This window comes from Halichoeres trimaculatus, unplaced genomic scaffold (genome assembly GCF_033239565.1).
Source record: "Halichoeres trimaculatus isolate MK-OKI-2021-1 unplaced genomic scaffold, fHalTri1.1 fHalTri1_scaffold_8, whole genome shotgun sequence".
In the NCBI taxonomy this organism is placed as follows: Eukaryota; Metazoa; Chordata; class Actinopteri; order Labriformes; family Labridae; genus Halichoeres; species Halichoeres trimaculatus.
This window is the reverse complement of record NW_027437186.1, coordinates 27,604,553-27,623,563: the sequence shown is the minus strand read 5'-3', so window position 1 is coordinate 27,623,563 and position 19,011 is coordinate 27,604,553. Positions and strand designations below refer to the sequence as shown.

General features: G+C 40.2%; 1 protein-coding gene across 3 annotated transcripts; it reads right to left on the bottom strand.

Annotated features, from left to right (window-relative positions):
- Positions 1–1,759: 1,759 nt before the first annotated feature.
- Positions 1,760–18,855, bottom strand: gng4 (G protein subunit gamma 4). Of its 3 annotated transcripts, none has more exons than XM_074675065.1 (3): positions 18,333–18,855; positions 17,094–17,196; positions 1,760–3,798 (listed from the first exon to the last, which is right to left on the bottom strand). In XM_074675065.1, exons 2-3 carry the CDS (start codon positions 17,190–17,192, stop codon positions 3,670–3,672), a joined length of 228 nt encoding a protein of 75 aa, XP_074531166.1. In that variant the 5' UTR covers positions 17,193–17,196; positions 18,333–18,855; the 3' UTR covers positions 1,760–3,669. The 3 variants fall into 3 exon arrangements, with proteins under 3 accessions (XP_074531166.1, XP_074531165.1, XP_074531167.1); XM_074675064.1 differs by having other exon boundaries at positions 17,094–17,199; positions 18,333–18,850; XM_074675066.1 differs by lacking the exon at positions 18,333–18,855 and adding an exon at positions 18,213–18,298 and having other exon boundaries at positions 17,094–17,199.
- Between the last annotated feature and the right edge of the window lie 156 nt (positions 18,856–19,011).

Genomic DNA, 19,011 nt, shown 5'->3' with positions numbered 1-19,011 from the left:
TAACAAGGATGACAAAATTCTGCAAAAGTTGTGTTAAAAACTGAAACACCTGAGAAATATCTTAGACTGACTTGGTTAATGATCAACAAGAGGCTCAGTGCTCTGTGAGAGACAGTGTGAGCAAATACTCCCTCAGAATTAGTGGATTTTATCATCTAAAGAAAATGATATGATATGATATGATATGATATGATATGATATGATATGATATGATATGATATGATATGATATGATATGATATGATATGATATGATGATGGGGAAAATATGAAGTTTTAAAGGCAGGATCCCGATCTGGGTTTTGTTTTCTGGGATTTTTTAAAGACAAGAAAGGAAGGGAAAAAAAGGGAAAGGAAAGGAGGAAAAATTAAATGGGGAAAGTAGAAAAGGAAGGACATAAAAGAAGGAAAGAAGACAGGAAACGCAGGAACAAAGGAATGGGGAAAGTTAAAAAAAAGGAAGGGAATTAAGAAGGAAAGAAGAAAGGAAAGGGAAGGAAAGGAAGGAAGGAAAAGGAAAGGAGTAAAAAATAAATGGGAAAAGTAAGAAAGGAAGGATATAAAAAAGAAAAGAAAAAAGGAAAGGCAGAAACAAGGAGATAAAGGTGGAAAGAAGAAAGGAAAGAGAAGGAAAGGAAGGAAGAGAGAAAAAATAAAAAGGAGGGGAGGAAGTTAATGAAAGAAGTAAAAAAGAAGGAAGAAATAGAGGGAATGAAAGGAAAATAGAGAAGGAAAAAATAAGGAAAACAAAGAAAAAGAAGGGAGTGAAGAAAGGAAGTAGAGGAAAGAAGAAGAAGAAGGAAAGAAAGGAACGAAGAAACGAAGTAGAGGGAAAAAGAAAGGAAGGAAGTAAATAAAAAGAAAGGAAGACAGAAAGGAAGGAAGGCAAAAGTAAGGAAAAAAGGCTTGAAGGAAGGAAAGTAAAAAGGAAGGAAAGAGGGAAGGAAGAAAGGTCAAAAAGGAAGTAAAGGAAGGAAGGAAGGAAGGAAGGAAGGAAGAAAGGAAGGAAGGAAGGAAGGAAACGGGCAATGTAAGACAAAGCGGGGAAACCAAGAACGAAAGGAAGAAAATGAAAGAAGGAAAAGGAAATGAGGGAAGGAATGGGGAGGACTGGGAAAATAAAAACATTTTTATTCCCAGATATTTTTTATCCTGCATTCTGAAGAGCTTTTCTGCTCCATTTCATAACTTAAATCTGGTTTTGTGTCCTCTGATGTGTTTTTAAACTCTCACATTTTCACATCCTGATAAATCCATTCATTTAAAGACGTTGGCTGTGAGAGGTGTTGAGTTTCTGCAGAATGTACAGATCTGAGCTTTATACAAGTAGCCCCTGCACAGTCTGAATATAGATTGATGAGACGTTACTAGATAGACTATGGTTTGGGTTATGACCTGAATAGAAAATATAAATGTAGACATGATTTAGAACAGGATTCATTGATACTTTTAAGTTGTCAGCTGAAGCTTGGATCATTGAGAGGGAGAGTTTCTCTGCTTTGTTTCTTTTGGAAAGGCTCCTCAGAGGAAACGCTCTGAGGCTGAATCGATCCGTAGCCCTTTATAAAAACACCCGACACACAAACGTTTCATCCAGATGGCCTGTGGTTCAGCTCAGCCACAGGAGGTCTCCACTACACACCAGCAGAACACACACTCCTCTGTGAGACCCGCAACGATTTTTAGTTGCCTTTCAAAGCGATCAGACGGACCGTAGAGAGAGACACGAGGCAGAAATATCAAACACACTCCACGTTTGGGTTGCCGTTTCCTTTAATTCATTTCATCCATCAAAGGATTTACAAAGCCTGCTATTTAAATGCTATTATTTTACCAAAACGAAGAAACCATTCATGAATACAGCTGCACATCGTCCACATATGTGCAGAGTAGCACCCAGAAAGTCAATGAAGAGGCAATATTTCATATCATAGTAGTTCTCTCTGTTATAGATAGAAATAAATCCATGCAATATTCATCTCTAGGCGTAATATTTCTTTGTTTCTGATTTGGCACCATCCTGTAGATGAGGTCAGAGGGAGCGCCCTCAGGTGGTTTGGAGGGAAATAAAGACCTGAAAACATTTGTAGCCCAATAATATTTATCTGTTTGATTCGTAATGCGATGGCTGTTCAAGTACCAAGAGGAGATTTCTTTAAGTTTACAGAAATAGGGATGCAAAAAGCCTGAACCACCGCAGGGATCATTTTATGTAAACCGACCCTTCGCTTTGTTTTTAAAAAATACTCAGATAGTATCAATAATTGCATGTTTTATAAATGTTTTACCTAAGTATCATACAAGCTTAGTAGCACTACACGTCATGTAGCAGTCAGTGCTGTGCAACAAATATTCATAATACTACTCATAATAACAATATTCATAACGATCAGAACAATTCATCGTAAAAATCAGCAAATGCTATTCAACTACCATTTAAAGGAAATTCTTCGACAGTGTGCTTTTTCTTCCAAAAAACGAACAGAAACAGAAAAAAGGCTGCAAGGCAACGGTGTGACGATCACACCGCTCCCGCAGGAGTTGGCACTGTAACATACTGTACACTCTAAAAGACCGACAGGCCCTCGGAAACGGAGGAGGCTGTCGAAAAGGAGCAGGAGAAACATGCAGGCCTCTGGTTTGGCTTTTATGTCGAAGGCCGTGCCATTCACTCTAGGACAGGCAAAAAGAATCAGGCTCAGGAAACATGCCCAGAAAACAACCAAAGAAGAAGAAGAAGAAAGGAGGAGGACAGGAATTATTCCATTCAAGGCTGCAGGAGGAACGAAAGTCTGTGATTTGTTGCGGTGAAAGGTATGAGGAGTAAATCAAACGCAGCAGCAGAGAGTGAATGCATTAGAGGAGAAGATTCATAAATAAGATTTGACTCACGGGTTGTTTGCACAGTGATAACCCTGAAGACCTCATCAAAGTGTCGAAACGTTAACTCTGCGCCTTGTTTCAAATATTAGTCAATGGAACCAGATCTGGAGTGTGGAAACCTCCTCCTCATTAGCCATGCTGTTTGCACAAAAGTGAAATAATTTATATGTGAGACGAGGTCTTGCTGCTCTGATCTGAATCTGTGCCGCAGCACTAAATCGAGCGGGTTAATTGTTGGTGACTCTGCAGGCAAATTGAAACAGAAACCACTACTGAGGGAAGAGCCAAGTTTTAGCCGTGCTTTCAGTTAAGTGTTGCTACAAATAGGCAAACCTATTCACTGAAAGCCGTGAGAAAAAGGCTGAAATGTTCCTTTAAGGTAACTCAAAGATGGATGCCTTACGCGGGGATGAAAGGAAGAGGTTAATAAATGCTGAAAAAGGTCAAAGACACTGGGCGAATTTCTGTTTCCTGAGGCATGTTAAGATCTAGCACAAAAAGAAAAAGAAAATCTCTCATCTCATTAAGCACTGAGCAAGGCTGTTCTCTAATAACAAAGCAATAACAAACCTATTAACAAGACATGAGACGCTCACTGGGTTGCCAGTTTGGTAGCTGACTCCCCCCAAAACCCTTCAGCCACCAGGACAGAGCTGACCAACAACAGAGTGTCCGCCTGGCAAAACTCAACTCAACGCCTATTGGCCAGTCGCTTCAGGTGTGGTGAAGACAGGTAAGCCAGAAAACGCCATGCCTGCGCTCGCTCGCACAGCTCGACCGGCGGCTCATCAGAGGATGCTGCAGAAGAACTTCTTCTCTCGGAAAGGGTTCTCAGAGGCGGGGACGGGCATGATGAGCGGGTCCTCGCGTATGTGGGCGTCGCAGTAGGCCATCAGGTCTGCGGCTGCTTTGGAAACCTGGGATGAAGACACAGGAAAGAAGATGGTTAAAGATGTTGCTTTTTTCTGGTTGATTTGTATTTTTTTTGACTCTTCCCCCCTTTTCTCTCTAAACTAATTAAAACAATAATCAGTCAAGTTTTTAGTTTTTTTATAAGTTTGATCACTTTTTAAAATTTTATTACCATTACCACATTGTTTTCATGATGAAGAATGATTAGCAACCTCAAACCCCAATGGCCATCATCTCAACTCCCTGGGAACAACAGTGGCATGTTTTCGGTGTTTTGCTGTTTCCACCAGTTAGCAATAAACAACTTTACACAAAGGGTCCTTCTTCTGTGCACTGCATCGTTTACAACCTAACTCCCTTATATTAGCCACAGGTAGCTAGCTTGCTACGTTTATCCTTGAAGCTTGTTTCTAAGAGCAACAACGACTATTATTTTGATGATCACGATACGAAAAGAGCTGCACCCAGTTTCTTTCTTGGAAAAGATCCTAAATTTTCCAAATTTTATGATCTTACAACTATAAAATCTTCACTAAAACGATCCTTGCCAACTGGATAATTCATCAAATGAACTACTTCAACTGTAGTTAGCATCAGTCTGTGTAGTTCTTGTAGTCCACTTGACTCTCGAACCAGGAAAAGTGTGTATTAAAGGGTTTGGTGTTGTGGATGCAGGATCAGCCACAGAAAAAAAGCCAGTTTCACACTTTAATACGATTTTACAATTGAAGGTCTGGATCAAGTAAGAAGTGATATCCACCAACTCATCATGACGTGTCCTGTAGTAGAGCCTATTCCTTTGTTTGTGGTGAGTCTGAGTTTGACTGTAAACAGTAAGTCCCACAGAGGCTTCTCTCTGTCTTTCTTCAGAAGAATGATGCTAAAACAAACTGATTTTCCTGGGATGAACGTCTCTTCAGTTTGTTGAAGTAACAACATAATGTGGATCAGTCGATAGTAAAAAGCTAGGCTTTGTCAGGCCTGTCCTCAAGAGGAGAAGGAAACTACTTTGAAGGGGCTGTGACGAGTTTCTAATTGATCTTGAAAATGTCTCTCTTCTAGATATATGCCTGATTGTAATCCACACTTTAAAATGAGATTATCATCACAAGATAAATTATTCCTAAATGCCACTTCTAAGCTTCCTGATTGGTTCGAGCAGAATTCTTGATATTGGAATTCTAGAATTCCTGCTGACACCTGATTGGTTGATACATGCAAAATTAAACAGATTCAGCAAAATATTCCAGACGTTGCTTTTACATGTGGAGAAGGGTGTGAATTTGGAAAGGGAATTACAAAGTAAAATACGATTTGATAGTTACTGGCATCTATTTGGTGATTTGTTAGCTGGCTCAGCCTCAGTTATTTTCCCAGTTTCTGGATTAGCAGAGACTGTTGTAAGTATTTTCCTCTTTCTTTGCTGATTAATGCAGTAAGCATTCTCCATCTTTTGTTATGTAAAACAGTATCAAACAGATTTAAGATGTGTTACAGACAGAATGGCAGGAATACCATACAAATGATGTAAACTGTATTTTTTATGAGGTAGTGTTCATTATGATGCTTTCATTTAAATCAGGCAACGCATATTCAAAGAATCAAATATTCATAATGCATTCCTCACATCAATGTTAGATTCATTAAGATTTCTGTATCAGACTTACAAAATATAATATTCTTATTTTAATTATTTAAGGAATGGGAAAAAAAGTTCATTTAGGGTCACGGGTTAAAGTTCTGACAAAAACAAATGTGCTACAATGAAACACAAAAAGTTATCCAAATAGTTAAATTAAAGTTAAGTCCAGTCTCTAACAAGGCTGTTATCAGACCATATTTAAGTATTTAAGGTGGAAAATCAGGGGCAGGTGATAGACACAGTAACCAACTATCCAAGTAGACACATAGTATGGGATCTTGTGCAATAAAGAGCATTTAAGGTCACAGCTAGATGCTCTGAACATCAGACTGTTATTCTGGGGGCTGTATCCTCCTGATCCTCCGTGGATAAAGGAAGAATTTACATTTATAAAGACATGCTCTCCGTGAGTAAAATGATTGCTGCGACTTTTACAGAAGAAAATTAAAAACCTGTCGTATCGGGGCTCGGATAAAAATATGTCTCAATGTATGCTGGTGGAAAAAAGTACATTCACACTCAGAGGTTAATAGAATTCATATAACAAGATGTGAGGGCTTTTATTTTGGTGACCAAGGTGACTCCAGGAGTGAAGTGATCCAGAGAAACTTTCTCTGACAGACTGCGGGGCCTTTACTTGTAAAATATCCTTGATTTATGTGGACTTTTCCTTTTTTCCAGCCTCACTCTGAGGTTTAAGTGTGTAATTATTCACATCTTGTACTTAAATGCAAATATACATTAATATGTAAAAATCTGCCCATTTTTTATCCTCACAAGCAAAGAGAGTGTGTGAGGAAAAGTTCACATGCTGTTCTTATCTATTGTGCCTCTTGAATGGATTAACTATAAAAACTAATTTCTCAACATCTGAGAGTAAAACTTGTCTTTAAAGACAGATTTCTCCTTGGTTGGGCTGTTTCTTCACCTGAATGTTAAAATTATGTTTCCAGAAGTGTCAGAAATGGAATTGGTTGCACTCTTTTCCATGCTATGCTTTGTTTACACGAAGATGAACTTCCTCGGCTTCATCAGGGCGGTGTCGGAGCACGTCTCCATTTTTGTCTGATATTTAAATTTAACAGTCATGTGACTGAAAAGTTCAAATGCGGACATGGATATTTGCTGATTCTTTCCCCTGTCACTGTCTGATAAATGCTTTCTACATATTTTATAGAACACTACATAAAGTTTATTTAAGGACCTGCATATTTAATGGAAATGAATCATCTCGCCTCTCGCCTTCGATAATCCACAGAGGAATTACTAAAGCGTCTCCAGCACAGCGAAAGATTTAGAGCACTTTCTCCATCACATGGAGGCATTCAAAATCAAGAGTCAAACAAGGATTTTTTAAATGCATTCTTCAAGTTTAGACACTGGATTACATTTTCTCTGTGTGAGAGAGATTTCAAAAAATACTTCAAACTTAACTTTAACGCATTATAAGTATAACTTTCACAAAAAAGCAGATTTCAACAAAATCCACCTCTTTAAATCATTGCTCCTCTCTACAAAGATGATTTGATGCTCAAGCAGTTTTGACACATGAAACATCAGCAGCTCTACCTATAAAACTGTCAGTATGACATATATTTTTTTTATCTCTCTTTTTACTTTTATTTTCTATCTAATATTAATTTTATATTGTTTTTAAAGTATACATCCTTACTTTATTTACATATCTTAATTTTCAGTATTATCTCATCTTATAATTATACTTATAATTATTTTTTATTTATTTATTTTTCAATATCATTATTATTAATGGTTAGTTATTTGCTTGTTTTTCTCCATTGTAATTTGCTAGCTTTCCATTAATCTATTTCATTTATTTATCTTTTTTTTTCAACATCCTTTATATGTCATCTATATACATATGTATGCTTTTGAATTCAACACCTAAAACTGAATAAACAGTGTGAAAAAAATCTCAGGATAATGCCTTTGGTCTAAATTTGCTGGCCATGACCCTGGAATTTGGATCTTTATCTGGGAATTCTGACCTTTATGTAGGAATTTCTCAACTCCTGCTGACCTAATCCTCCTCCACTTTGTCTTTTGTAGACCTCTGTTCAACAAACATCTTTAAAGTTATTTTCTTCTCCTCTTGAAGACAGACCTTACAAAGCTCGACTTTTGACTAATTCGCATCTTGATGTTATTGCGGCAAACCGAAGAGACATTCATCACAAGGAAATCAGTTTGTGCTTCAGCGTAATACCACTGAAGGAAGACAGAGAGGAGCCTCTGTGGAACTTACTGTTTATGGTCAGACTTAGACTACACCACAAACACATTAAAAGCTGCCATAGGGGATGTAATGGAATTCTAAAGAAGTAAATTTTGCTTAACTTTTGAAATCATCCAGACAAACAAAAGGTAAAAAAACACAAGGCAGTGGAGAAATGTTATACGTCTTAAATCTTTGCAGACGTTTAACCCTGGTTTTGTTTGCACCTCACTGTGTTTCTTCTCACGGTTTGGAGCTCAGGTGAGAAGAAACCTTCCTCATTGTTGCATGGTTGCTTTTACTTTGCATATTCATGTTCAGATGTCTAGCGTCTGTGGTGTCTGCACTGAAGCCCGCAACCTGCACCTTAGGCAGCAGAAGGAGACAATTCCTGCTCATGACTGACATGTGAGGGCAGGACCTTGACCTGGAGTATGAAGTACACAACACTCTTCCTACCTCAAGGCAGAAAAACTGCACGCTGCATTTTTTTCAATGTCAAACAGTGGTTATGAATTTTACAGCAGAGCCAGGCTGCACGTGGAAGTGGGTTAGTGCTTGGCAGCAGTGGAGGAGGTTAAGGGAAAGGGAAGAGGAGCAGCTGTGTCAGAGGGACGGCAAGGGCTCAGGGATCAACACAGAAGACAAAACCATCTGATCTCCTGGCTGACACTTCACCTCACACCCTGCTGCTCCCACAAGACCGAACAACGCACACAACACATCACACTGCCCTTCAGCTACAGTCTGATTATGAATTATTCATTCTTAAATCTGGGGTTGAGAAGCAAAGATACTTGAACTTAAAATTTAATAAGGTATTACCACTCTGCAAACACCTTTAGGCAGAAACTTACATTGCTGCAAAGAAGTGAAAAAGGTACAGTCCTCCAAATGTCCACTAGAGGCTGGCACCAAGATTTGGTCAATCCCCATAGAGCTCCATGCTAGTTAATGATTCTTTATTCATACTCTCTTTCCTGATATAGTTCAATAAATGAACTATCCTCAGCTTCCAGTCACCATCATTAGAGTCTCATTTTACAAAGAAAAAAATGGTTATTGAGCTAATTTAAGAGCTAATGAATTAGCCACTGGCAAAGACTGTTTAGCTTTGATAACTTAGCAGTATTTGCACCAGGGCTGTCGTTGAATTCTTTATACAACAAAGACAGGAGGTCATATTGATTACAAGAATAGGTGGTTAAAATCTTCATCATATCTTATAATGTTACTCAGGGAGCATCTGTCTGGGTTGCACACCCCATGAGGCAAATCCTTGAATGGGTAGCCCCTGGCTGAGATTCCTTTCCCGCATCTCACTCACCAATCCTACCCTGTTTCCTGCTCTATCTACAGTGTCATCCTCTCCAAATAAAGGCATTAAAAACCTGAAAAAATAAAAGTAAAAAAAGGGAATAACAGGAGACTGAAAACTACGCAATTTGTGACATCACAGATTGGTGAATCACCTTAAATAGGCATAATAAATGTCAACCTAACCAAACAGAAACATAACTCAAACAACAGATTTGGGATCTAAAACATTTGGCTGAATTTATAATTTGTCATTTTAGGCAGAGAAAGACAAGTTAATTTGTGTTGTCAGCTTTGTTGTGGCAACAGTGGTGGAGGCAGATTTTTGGACTGGCAGCATCTGTTTGCTTTCATGCTCTCATCAGTGTAACCTTCAGATTCCCGACCAATCACAATCAAGAAGGGGCGGGGCTTTGGATGTTGAGTTTATCAACACCAATAGCAGAGATCCATACAGAGGAGAAAGTCACCTCACTCGACTTTTAGGGGTACAATTTCGAAGTCTAGAGAAGCTACTATTTCTGTGGCAGAATTTCTATTGTTTCTTGTTAAAAAGACGTTGACGAAAGATAATCTGACGCCCACACCACAACTTTCTCCCTCTAGCAGCAGTCAACGCTGACAAGAAGCTTTATGAAATTGAGGTCATGGAAGCTGCAAGTGAGCATTATTCCCCTCTTTAAGTTTCCCAATTCATGCCAACAATAGACACTTCTCTGAACTCCGCCCTCTTGTCTAAGTATGGTCACTTCTGTCTCCAGAGAGCCAATATGGAGGCTGTCGAAGTATCTCTCTGCAGCCAAAATGTCAAACTCAAGGTTCAAAAAGACAGTGGCTGACATCCTGAGGCCATGTCTCACTCAGGGAAGTGTTATATAGGTCACATTAAAGGGGAGTCACTCCAGAAACCCTTTGCTCTGTTTCCTTTCCGTCTTATTCATGCTCTAATCGGAGCCTCCCAGCCTGCACAAAGAGGGAACATGAGCAAATCCTCCTCTGGAAAAGCAAGTAAACAGCTTAATTATTCCCATAATCAGAGTAAATGCAATAATTATATTATCATGTAGCTGCAGCCAGAGTTCCAGCAGAGAGAAAGAGCGAGAGGGAGCCCCACAGGACGAGTGTGGTACTGCACGCTGTGGCCATCAGGCTGACTGTAATTACACTGCAGCCCCATGATGGAAGGAGAGGCCTTCTAATTAGCACAGATCACATTCCTTTGGCTGATTGAGCAATTAATGAGAGAGCCGTGATCCCTCCATCATGGGCACAGAGGCCGCTCTGTCACTGAGACGCTCTCTCATCAGATCCTTTAATTAAATTTAAGGGATCCACAACCAGGCTCACTGTTTCCTCTTTTCTCTGCTCCTTTCAGCTTTTATCTGAAAACATCCCTCTTCAGCTGCTCTTTTATTTAAACTGGTATTAAAGAATAAATCCAATCTTAATGTCTGATGTGTGAGCACAAAATTCCTCCAGCCCGTCTATCATCTGATGAAATAATGCAGCTGTGAAATCGTGCTGAAACTAAAGCTCATGATAGGTCATGATATTTAAATGAACACTTCCCCTGTCTAATCCAAGCTTGTTTTTTTTTCTTTTGATTCGAAAAACTTTAAACGAACACCCAAAATCTAACATTTAGAAGTGCCTGAGGCCTCACAGAGCCTCATGTAAAAAATATTGTTATTCTTATTGCTTTTAAGGAGCTTGTCTTTAAACATTACTATGTAGTGTTTAGAAATAGTTTGATACTCCCGACCCCATAAATATCAGAGCAGGGCCCCAGCGACCCTTAACTGTGGGAATACAGGCCAATCCAAAAACAGACAAAAACAAAAACCCAAGATAATTAGTTAGGCTGATTGGATGAAAATTTGATTTGTGCATTACTTTGTTCTTTAATTAACCCAATACTGTCGCTATCCTGGCTTAGTTCCCTTAGGGGTCTTTAAGGTCTGAGTCTTACGTTAGCAGTGGCTAATAAGCACTGTGGTCCTATTTCCCATGACTACCTGCTAACCATACATTATGCTTTACTTAACCCATCCAGCTAGGTAGCTTTAGCCGCAACAGTACCCCTTGAGGCAATCTCTTGGTACCCAAACTCACACTAGGCAGCGATGAAGTGACATTATACATTCTAAATACTGTGAATGATTCAGCTCTGCAAGCACAGGACATTTCAGCTAGTGTCTTAGGTGCTGTGAGGTGTCTCTAAGTAGCCTTGCAAAAGTCTCCCTTCTCTGTTTTCTTGTTGTCGTTTTATCCTACAGATATGTCGGAGCACCGAGCAGATAAAGCGCTACATATCGCCGGCTACTACAACGCTTGCTTAATGTCACATTTCAAACTGTATTGCTATGTAGCTGTACTGATTAATACCTTACCTTGGCACGTTGTATCTGTTAAAAAGCTGACTTGAACAACGATAATTTGTTTCCATCCGATCTCCTTTTAATTCTTAAACAAACACAAGTCTCACTAAAAGTCATTAGGACAGTATAAGTGAGACTCCAGGCCAGAAGGTGGCGTGGCAGTACAATTAAAACAGATCCTCCTCACAGCATATTTCAGAACAGACCTCTCAACAACCCCCCCTTTTCTCCGATTGGCCAGCTGTAGCTCTGTGCTGTCCACTACCATGTATGACACTAATTTACCTTCGTAACTTGTCTTACTGATCAGAATCAGAAATACTTAATCGATCCCCTAAGGGAAATTGCTTAATTGCTGATGTACTTTATCCAAGATGGTCACAGGCTGACTATGTTGTGCCCTGTGAACTGTAATTTCTCCTCACTTCTAGTTGCAATAATTGTTGGGTTACAATCAACAAAGGTAATCTGTGTATAGCTTGTAAGATATACACAGATATTTGTGTTCTTGAAAATATGCTCTTCTTTTGATTTCTAACCCTTAAAATCTGAAAAAGCGATCAGCCCTGACCTTGTTATTTCTGATGCTGGTGACATTTTTCCTGCTCACTGACCTACTCAGTGACATTCTGTTGTTTTCCCCATGTCACTCTTGATCTACGCTTCATATAACAGGAAATTTATGCATCCTTTCTAAACTAACTACAAATGGAGAACACATCTTTCTGCAGCTGCAGGTCCATGAATCTGGCACCATCATGAGATAGCAACGGGGAGCTGGCCGTATGCCTGAGCGTATCATAGAAAAAAAGACAGACAACAAAACAGAGGCACAAAACACCAGAAAAAGCCAGGGTTCAATGTCAGTCTGGTTTTTCAAAGTTGACAGATTGGTCTAAATTTTTTAACGCTGGCTGCATTTCACTTAGAAGGCCTGCTGTTGTTTTGACTCAAGAGCATCCAGACATAATGGAGAGATAGTTACATCATTGGCCCTGTGGTTTCACCAAGTAAGAGAAAATGGTCTTTACATCCAGCTGATAGTTTGGGTCATGAAGCTGCTGAAAACAAACATAAAAAGATGCAAACACTAATGATATATTTGTCTCTGGCATATATTGGTTTGTCCACTGTGTTGGACGCCTACAGTTCAGCATATTGGGTCGGAAATGACCATATATGGAAAAAAGGATGGTGCTTAGGTGGAGCACAGGGTTAGCAAATGTAGCCTGTGCTTTAAGACAATCTTAGCTAGAGAAACAACAAGTTAGCCTTCGTGGTTGTCACATGATAAGACTTTTTTGGCAACATAGCTGACCAGAATTGGTATTTTAAGGTTACTGAAGCTAACAGAGATCAAAAAATAGAGCACACCCACTCTCACACGAAGGCAACCATAGATAAACACAAAATGAGCTAAGAAGCTAATTAGTGCTACTAAATCAATTACCCAATGGTGGAAATCAACTGCCAGTAAAAACTGTGTCAGCATCTGTCTTTTAGGTCCAACAAAGAGCTCAGAAAAACAGATGGTTTGTCTTATATTTACACCTAGAAATCTCCAAAAGTCAGCCCAAGGTTAAGCCCAGGGACTGAATTAGCTTACAGGACACAGAGCATAATGGTTTTTGAAGTTGGGGTCCCAAAATGCCTTCCAAAATTAAAACAAAAACCATTTTCCAATTTCATATTTCATCAGTTATTGTAAATATCAGGAGTTTAGGAACCCACATAAAGAGAAGAGGTCACGCCCCTAATTATACATCTCTTCAGTTCTTGATACAAAAATTTGAGTTGTATTTCTTCAACTTCCAGCCTGTAAAAGATGTTTATTTCTGATTTAAACATGGAAAAATTAACATGGGGCTTAATGGGGACTTACTCACTTTTGCATACAGCCTCTAGTGGGTACAAGAAGAATTGCAGTTGTAAAAGTTTTGAATAAAAAAAAACAAAAAACATCTGATGTATTTGGCCTTTTCAGAGGGAACTCTAAGCGTTTTGTTAACTTGACAAGTAAAGCTGGTTCATGTGGTGTAAAAATAACTGTTGATGTCTCAGTCTAAGTCAGATCTGAAGGACTGAAATGAGGCTTGATGTCAAACAGTCAGCTCTTAGGTTAAATGAGGGTCTGTGTGATACATCCCCTGAACCCTGATTAAGAGTCAGGGATAATCACTTTGTTTTTTACGAAGAGGACGTTTTCCTGTAAGCAGTCTGTGTTGTGCTGAGTGGGGATGATGGTGTATGGCAGCGGCCCAGGCTCAGCGATAATGCTGAGCGAACAGCCTGAGGGCTGCGTGGCCATCGTTCCCGGAGCGCACGAGTAGCATACTGAATGAGATGATGACATTAAAAGCTGGGAGCCAGTCGTTCACACTACAGAATCACATCCATGTTAGAAGAAGATGTTTTATTGGGGTGAAAACAGACTTGCATTTCCAGTTAGTTTTATGGCTTTTCTATGGCTTCAACAGATAAGACTCAAAGTCAATGTTTAAACAGGTGTTGTTTGTTAAGGTCACTCGTTTATGAGGGCTGCATGGTGACGCTGAAGTAGGTTACAGTATTAAGGACATGAATATTGAACAAGTCTTTACAGCTGATTTGAACATGACATAGAGACAGGGAGATATTCTGCTTTCCCATTTTGTAAACATGGGTACAAAGTACCAATGCTGGATATTCTGGCTAAACCTGTGCAGATTTTCAAACCTCTACATACTCCTGCGTTGTAAAAATCCATTAATCTGTCTGTAAATTGTTCAAACACTCTGTAAAAAAATAGCACAAGATCTTCACGAGACTTGCTGAAATGATGAGGTCATCACGTAAGTATCTTCCAACTGGTTTTTAACACTTTGGAGGGACAGGCCTCAAACACCAAGTCTACCCCTGATAGACCTCCAGAGGGCTGTTATAAAATGACATGAGATCTTTATGAGACTTGCTGAAATCATGATGTCATCACATAAGGAAAGGCTGTCCAATCATAGGGAAGGAGGTATGTAGAGTGGGAAAAATGTGCCACAGAAATAAGGATTTTCTAAAACACCAGTGAAAGAAAAATAGGGATTTGGGACCCCAGGAGGTCAGAATAAGGCCTGAAAAAAGCACAATTACCATCTCTTGAAAAAAAAAATCGACAGGCCAATTATTATTTTTTTATTGAGTATTCAAAAAGTTGTATCTCTGGGATTTAAACCTGAGTCTTCAGATCTGATCTGTTTTGGACTGTACTTGGCTTCAGGAAACGTACTTTTCAGCCTCCTGGACATTTTGGCCTCAATTTTGTTTATTTGCAAGAAGGAAAGAGTGTTGTCCACCCTTATATCCAAGTCCTGAGGCAATTTTTGTCCTACAGAACATTGATTCAACTATTGGGGGACCAGGCTTCTCTCTATTTTCTTAGTGTAGTTAAAGATGTAGAGAAGTAAAAAGTATTCAACTCAGTTTTCTCACGAACTTCGTCCACAGAGAGTTATAGCTTAGCTCCAGGTCTCCTGCTGGCTTCTCCAAAAAGCAGCCATGTTAACTCCATCTGCTGTAGTTAACTCACACTCACTATTCACAAGTACCTCATACAACCCTCCTTCACAAACCCTGACCTATCCCTCTGAGCCCTCGCCCTCCTGCAGAAATCAAACACTGGCAATGTAAGATGAGAAGAAGTCTACATGAGGAAAGTGCTAACCAGGGCAAATACTCCAGAAACATGACCCAATTTGGTAGAAAACTCGTGTCAGAAGTGGTCAGAATTCACCGTAGCCCATCATGCCTCAGGGTTCTTTCTCCCCAGTCACCACAGCGGTGCTTCTAGCTGTGCACAGTCGGCAGACTCTAGAGCTTTCAAGGTGAAGTCAGGCTTCATGTGAGGCCTGTCAGAGGAGGTAGAGCTACACTAACCCTGGAAACACTCATGGGGTTGGCATCTTACTGTTGGCTGCTGGAATGAAATACGAGGACTAAGTTATGGTGGATTATCAAACATGAGGCAGAGTCTGTTGAGAATGAGAAGTGAAAGTTTGAAAATTCAAATAAATTGGATGTAAAAATGGGAAACACCCAAAGTTTATCAGATATTGCTCATTACTACAACTTTAGTTTGTGTAAGCTTCACAACAAACCTAAATCTCTATGTAAACTGGATTATTTAAGCACAGGTTTGACAGAGACAAACAAGTAATAAAAGATCAGTTCCATTAGTGTCCACTAGAGGCTGTCTCCAAATGTGAGTCAGTCTCCATAGGGCTCCATGTTAAAATGTCAATCTTTGCAACAGAAATAAACATTTTACAGGCTGAAAAAGGACAATTCCTCCACTTTATAGTTATTTTACTCTTTTGCAACATCTGCAAGATAAATGTTTCTACTATCCTATTCAGAAGTTATATAAAACCCCAACATGCAATTAAAATACGCAATTAAGGAAACAATTTTAGCAAGACAAGAAATAAAATTAAGAATTTTCTATGATTTAAGTTCAACAACGAGATCATAGAAATACAAGAAAAGAACCTGCAGTATTATGAGTCACCACAAGAGGCTGGCTCCAGCAGTGAGTCAGTTCCCATAGAGCTCTATGTTAAAATCTTTATAGCAGAATTAGACAACACACAGCCTTGAACAGAAACAGTTTGTCTCCTTCTGTCGACTTAAAGCCAATTTTGACATTGGGACAAAAGCTTGATGTGCGAATTGCGGATTATGTGTAGAGACCCTAGTCCAGCCTGGGTCCAATCCAGATGTTTGTTCTTTGTACAAGAGAAAATGGATCTTTAACTGCATTTCTTTGTTGCGTTAGTTAGACTTAAAGACACTTGGAGTTATTTTGGTTTCACTGACATGTTAACATGTATTTCAAAAGTCCAGTTTCAATTGTTGTGGCCAACAAACAAATCTTTTTAAAGTCACTTATAAATGAGAACCATCTGTTTTTAACGTGTGTTAAAAAATTCTGCTTACTACTTGTATGGACAAGGAGCTCAGTCCAGTAACTCAGTAACTAAGAAGAAAGCTGAGATGTACAAACCCGACACCTATGACCAACTTGACTATACCCCCACCAACTCCCCCTGCTGGACGTTTTCAGCCTTTAAAAGTCATTTTTGGGACTTTGTGGCGCCAAGTAAAATGGACCAACGAAATGCAGAACAAATAATAATGAATTTTCAGTCGTGTCAGGTGGTCATAGAAGGGTATGTCTCAGGGGAAGTTTTAGCCTGGTTAAAGCGCCATCTAATGAGGAAAATACCTCTTTGAATTTTATGCCTCTGGATTACTCGCACCCTAATTATTTCATTAAAATCAGAGGTATCAAAAGTGGTCTGGATTTTAGAGGCAAATTATTGGCAAATTACTATCTGGGTCCATCAATGCTCATTAATTTAAGCAATAATTAGCAGCTAGCCGTGTTAGGGCTCACCATACTTTGTTTTCAGAAGAAAAAAAAAAAGAGGGTATTTTAGCAAATCTGATACAGTCCATTGCTCTGCTAGCTTGTTTTAGCTAAATGAATCAACAACTTTCATCACCTCTCACCACTAAGATAACCTGATTTTATGACTAGTGATGCTAAAAAAGAACCCTCTCATTCACTTTTAGCTCAGTTAAGCCAAATGTGCAACTTCAATATATTTCCAACACTCCAGAAAGTGACAATAAGTGGAGATTCAAAGATCCAAACGTGCATTCCTTCTCAGGTTTAGATATAAAACAGAAGCCCTGTACCTTTATCCTGTCCATGCAAGCCTCCATCTTCAGCTGCTCCACAGCTTTCCTGGCTTGGGAGATGCTGGCCGTGCTGTTGTTGGCGATCCCGTCCTTCATGGTGCTGCTGTGACGCCAAACGCAGGCACAAAGGGGGACACAGGGAGACACAGGGAGTCAGTGAACATCACATTACATCCACAAAGCAGCTTCCTCCCCCTGGCTGTGTCTCTGCAGCCATTCTCCTCCACAACCTTTTCATTTAAAGAGCCCATTTTGTTCAGGGAATCTGTTTTTACAGCAGCTCCATTTTCTCTGAAGAAAGAGCAGCAGCTGGACAGCGCTTTGCCATTTTTTCATACACTACTCATGCATGGTTATGCTTTCTAACAGGCTGGAGGGAAATGTTTCCAGAGGAGAGCATCATGGTGCACAACTCCTCTTTCAACACAGGAGAGATTTCAGATACCTATGCACTGTTTTCTGTGGTATACAGGAGAAAACCTGCAGCTTAATCTGACAGTTCTCTGCAACTTTCTCTACATCAATGCAGCTGCAGTGCTTCTAACGAGAGCAAAAATCCTCTCTTTGCATCTGCTGCATGAAACCCCAGGCCCCCCTGACCCCCTCACTCACTCCTCAAATATCCCACTTTGGCAGCCATGGAGATGACACCTGACCACAGATGTGTTTTATAATACTGTGCATGCAAATATGAAGCTCCTGTGAGGTGGGGTGCTGCCGAATCAATTTACAACCACTGGATTTTCCTCTTCCAGCATCGCTTTGTTTATTCCCCATGAAACGCAGATAAAAACAGATCCGTGTGAAGCGAAGGTTTAAAGAAAGGATGCAAACGGAGGATTCATCTCCCACCCCCCCTCCTTCATAGCCAATTTATAGCCTTTAATCGTAGGAAGCTATCAGGCCTTTCTCATTCAAGGTTTCCCTCATTTTCCTCCATCCTGAAGCTCACACGGCTGCATTTGGAGCTTTTTGTTCTCCCATCTCGAAATGTACCGACGCTAATTGTTGATGCAGATCCTCCAAATGTGGGCGCCTCTTATTTCTAAAGGGAATAAAAAATGTGGACACACATCGTGCGAGCTGCGGCCCTGCTGAGAGCAGAAAGCAGCTCACCAAACAGCAGGAGGAGAAAAAAAACGGAGGACTGTGCATGAATGAAATAAATCCGATCACCTCTGGAGGCTTCGCTCGAAAACATGTGCAGATTAATGTATTCTTCAGCCGCAGACCTACCTGAAATGTGCCAAAGCTTTTCCAATTTGGAGAATCCGGGTTGACTCCACCCAACACACACACACTCACTCACACACACACACAAACACACGCGCGCGCACACAAAAAGAGGTTATCTCAAATATGAAATGTTGAGAGGAAATCCCAGGCTCGTTTCAGCGCGGACTGAACCCGGGGAGGTGGATCCTGGAGGTCTGGTTTCTCCTCAGAGGGTCTCTCGGATTGATTCGTGCGTATTCCGAGTAGGAAGCAGAGATCCAGGCGGTGAGGTCTTGGTGAGAACCACGGCTGGACTTGGAGAGATGTTACGCATGCAGCAGGGGGGGAAACCTCTGTGTGACGATCAGATACGGGCTGTGGGGCAGGAGGCACTCGATCAGTGGAGCAGCGACGAGCCAGGATGTTTTCCTACCGTGCGAAGCGTCCCTGAACGCACCGAGGCAGCCTATTAATCAAATTAGGATGTTGCTGATTCTCCTCATTTGTTTTATTGCTGCGGATGCACCTGAGATCTGCAGGCTTCCCCTTCTCATTTTTACATCAGCTTTGACATCACCGGGTCCCCCACCCCACACACAATCTAAAGGGCCTAATTCTTATAAACGCAGCTCTTTGGGGGAATTTCCACACAAAAACACTCAGCCCACCTCTAAATCTTATCCTTTAAATGTATTCTCTA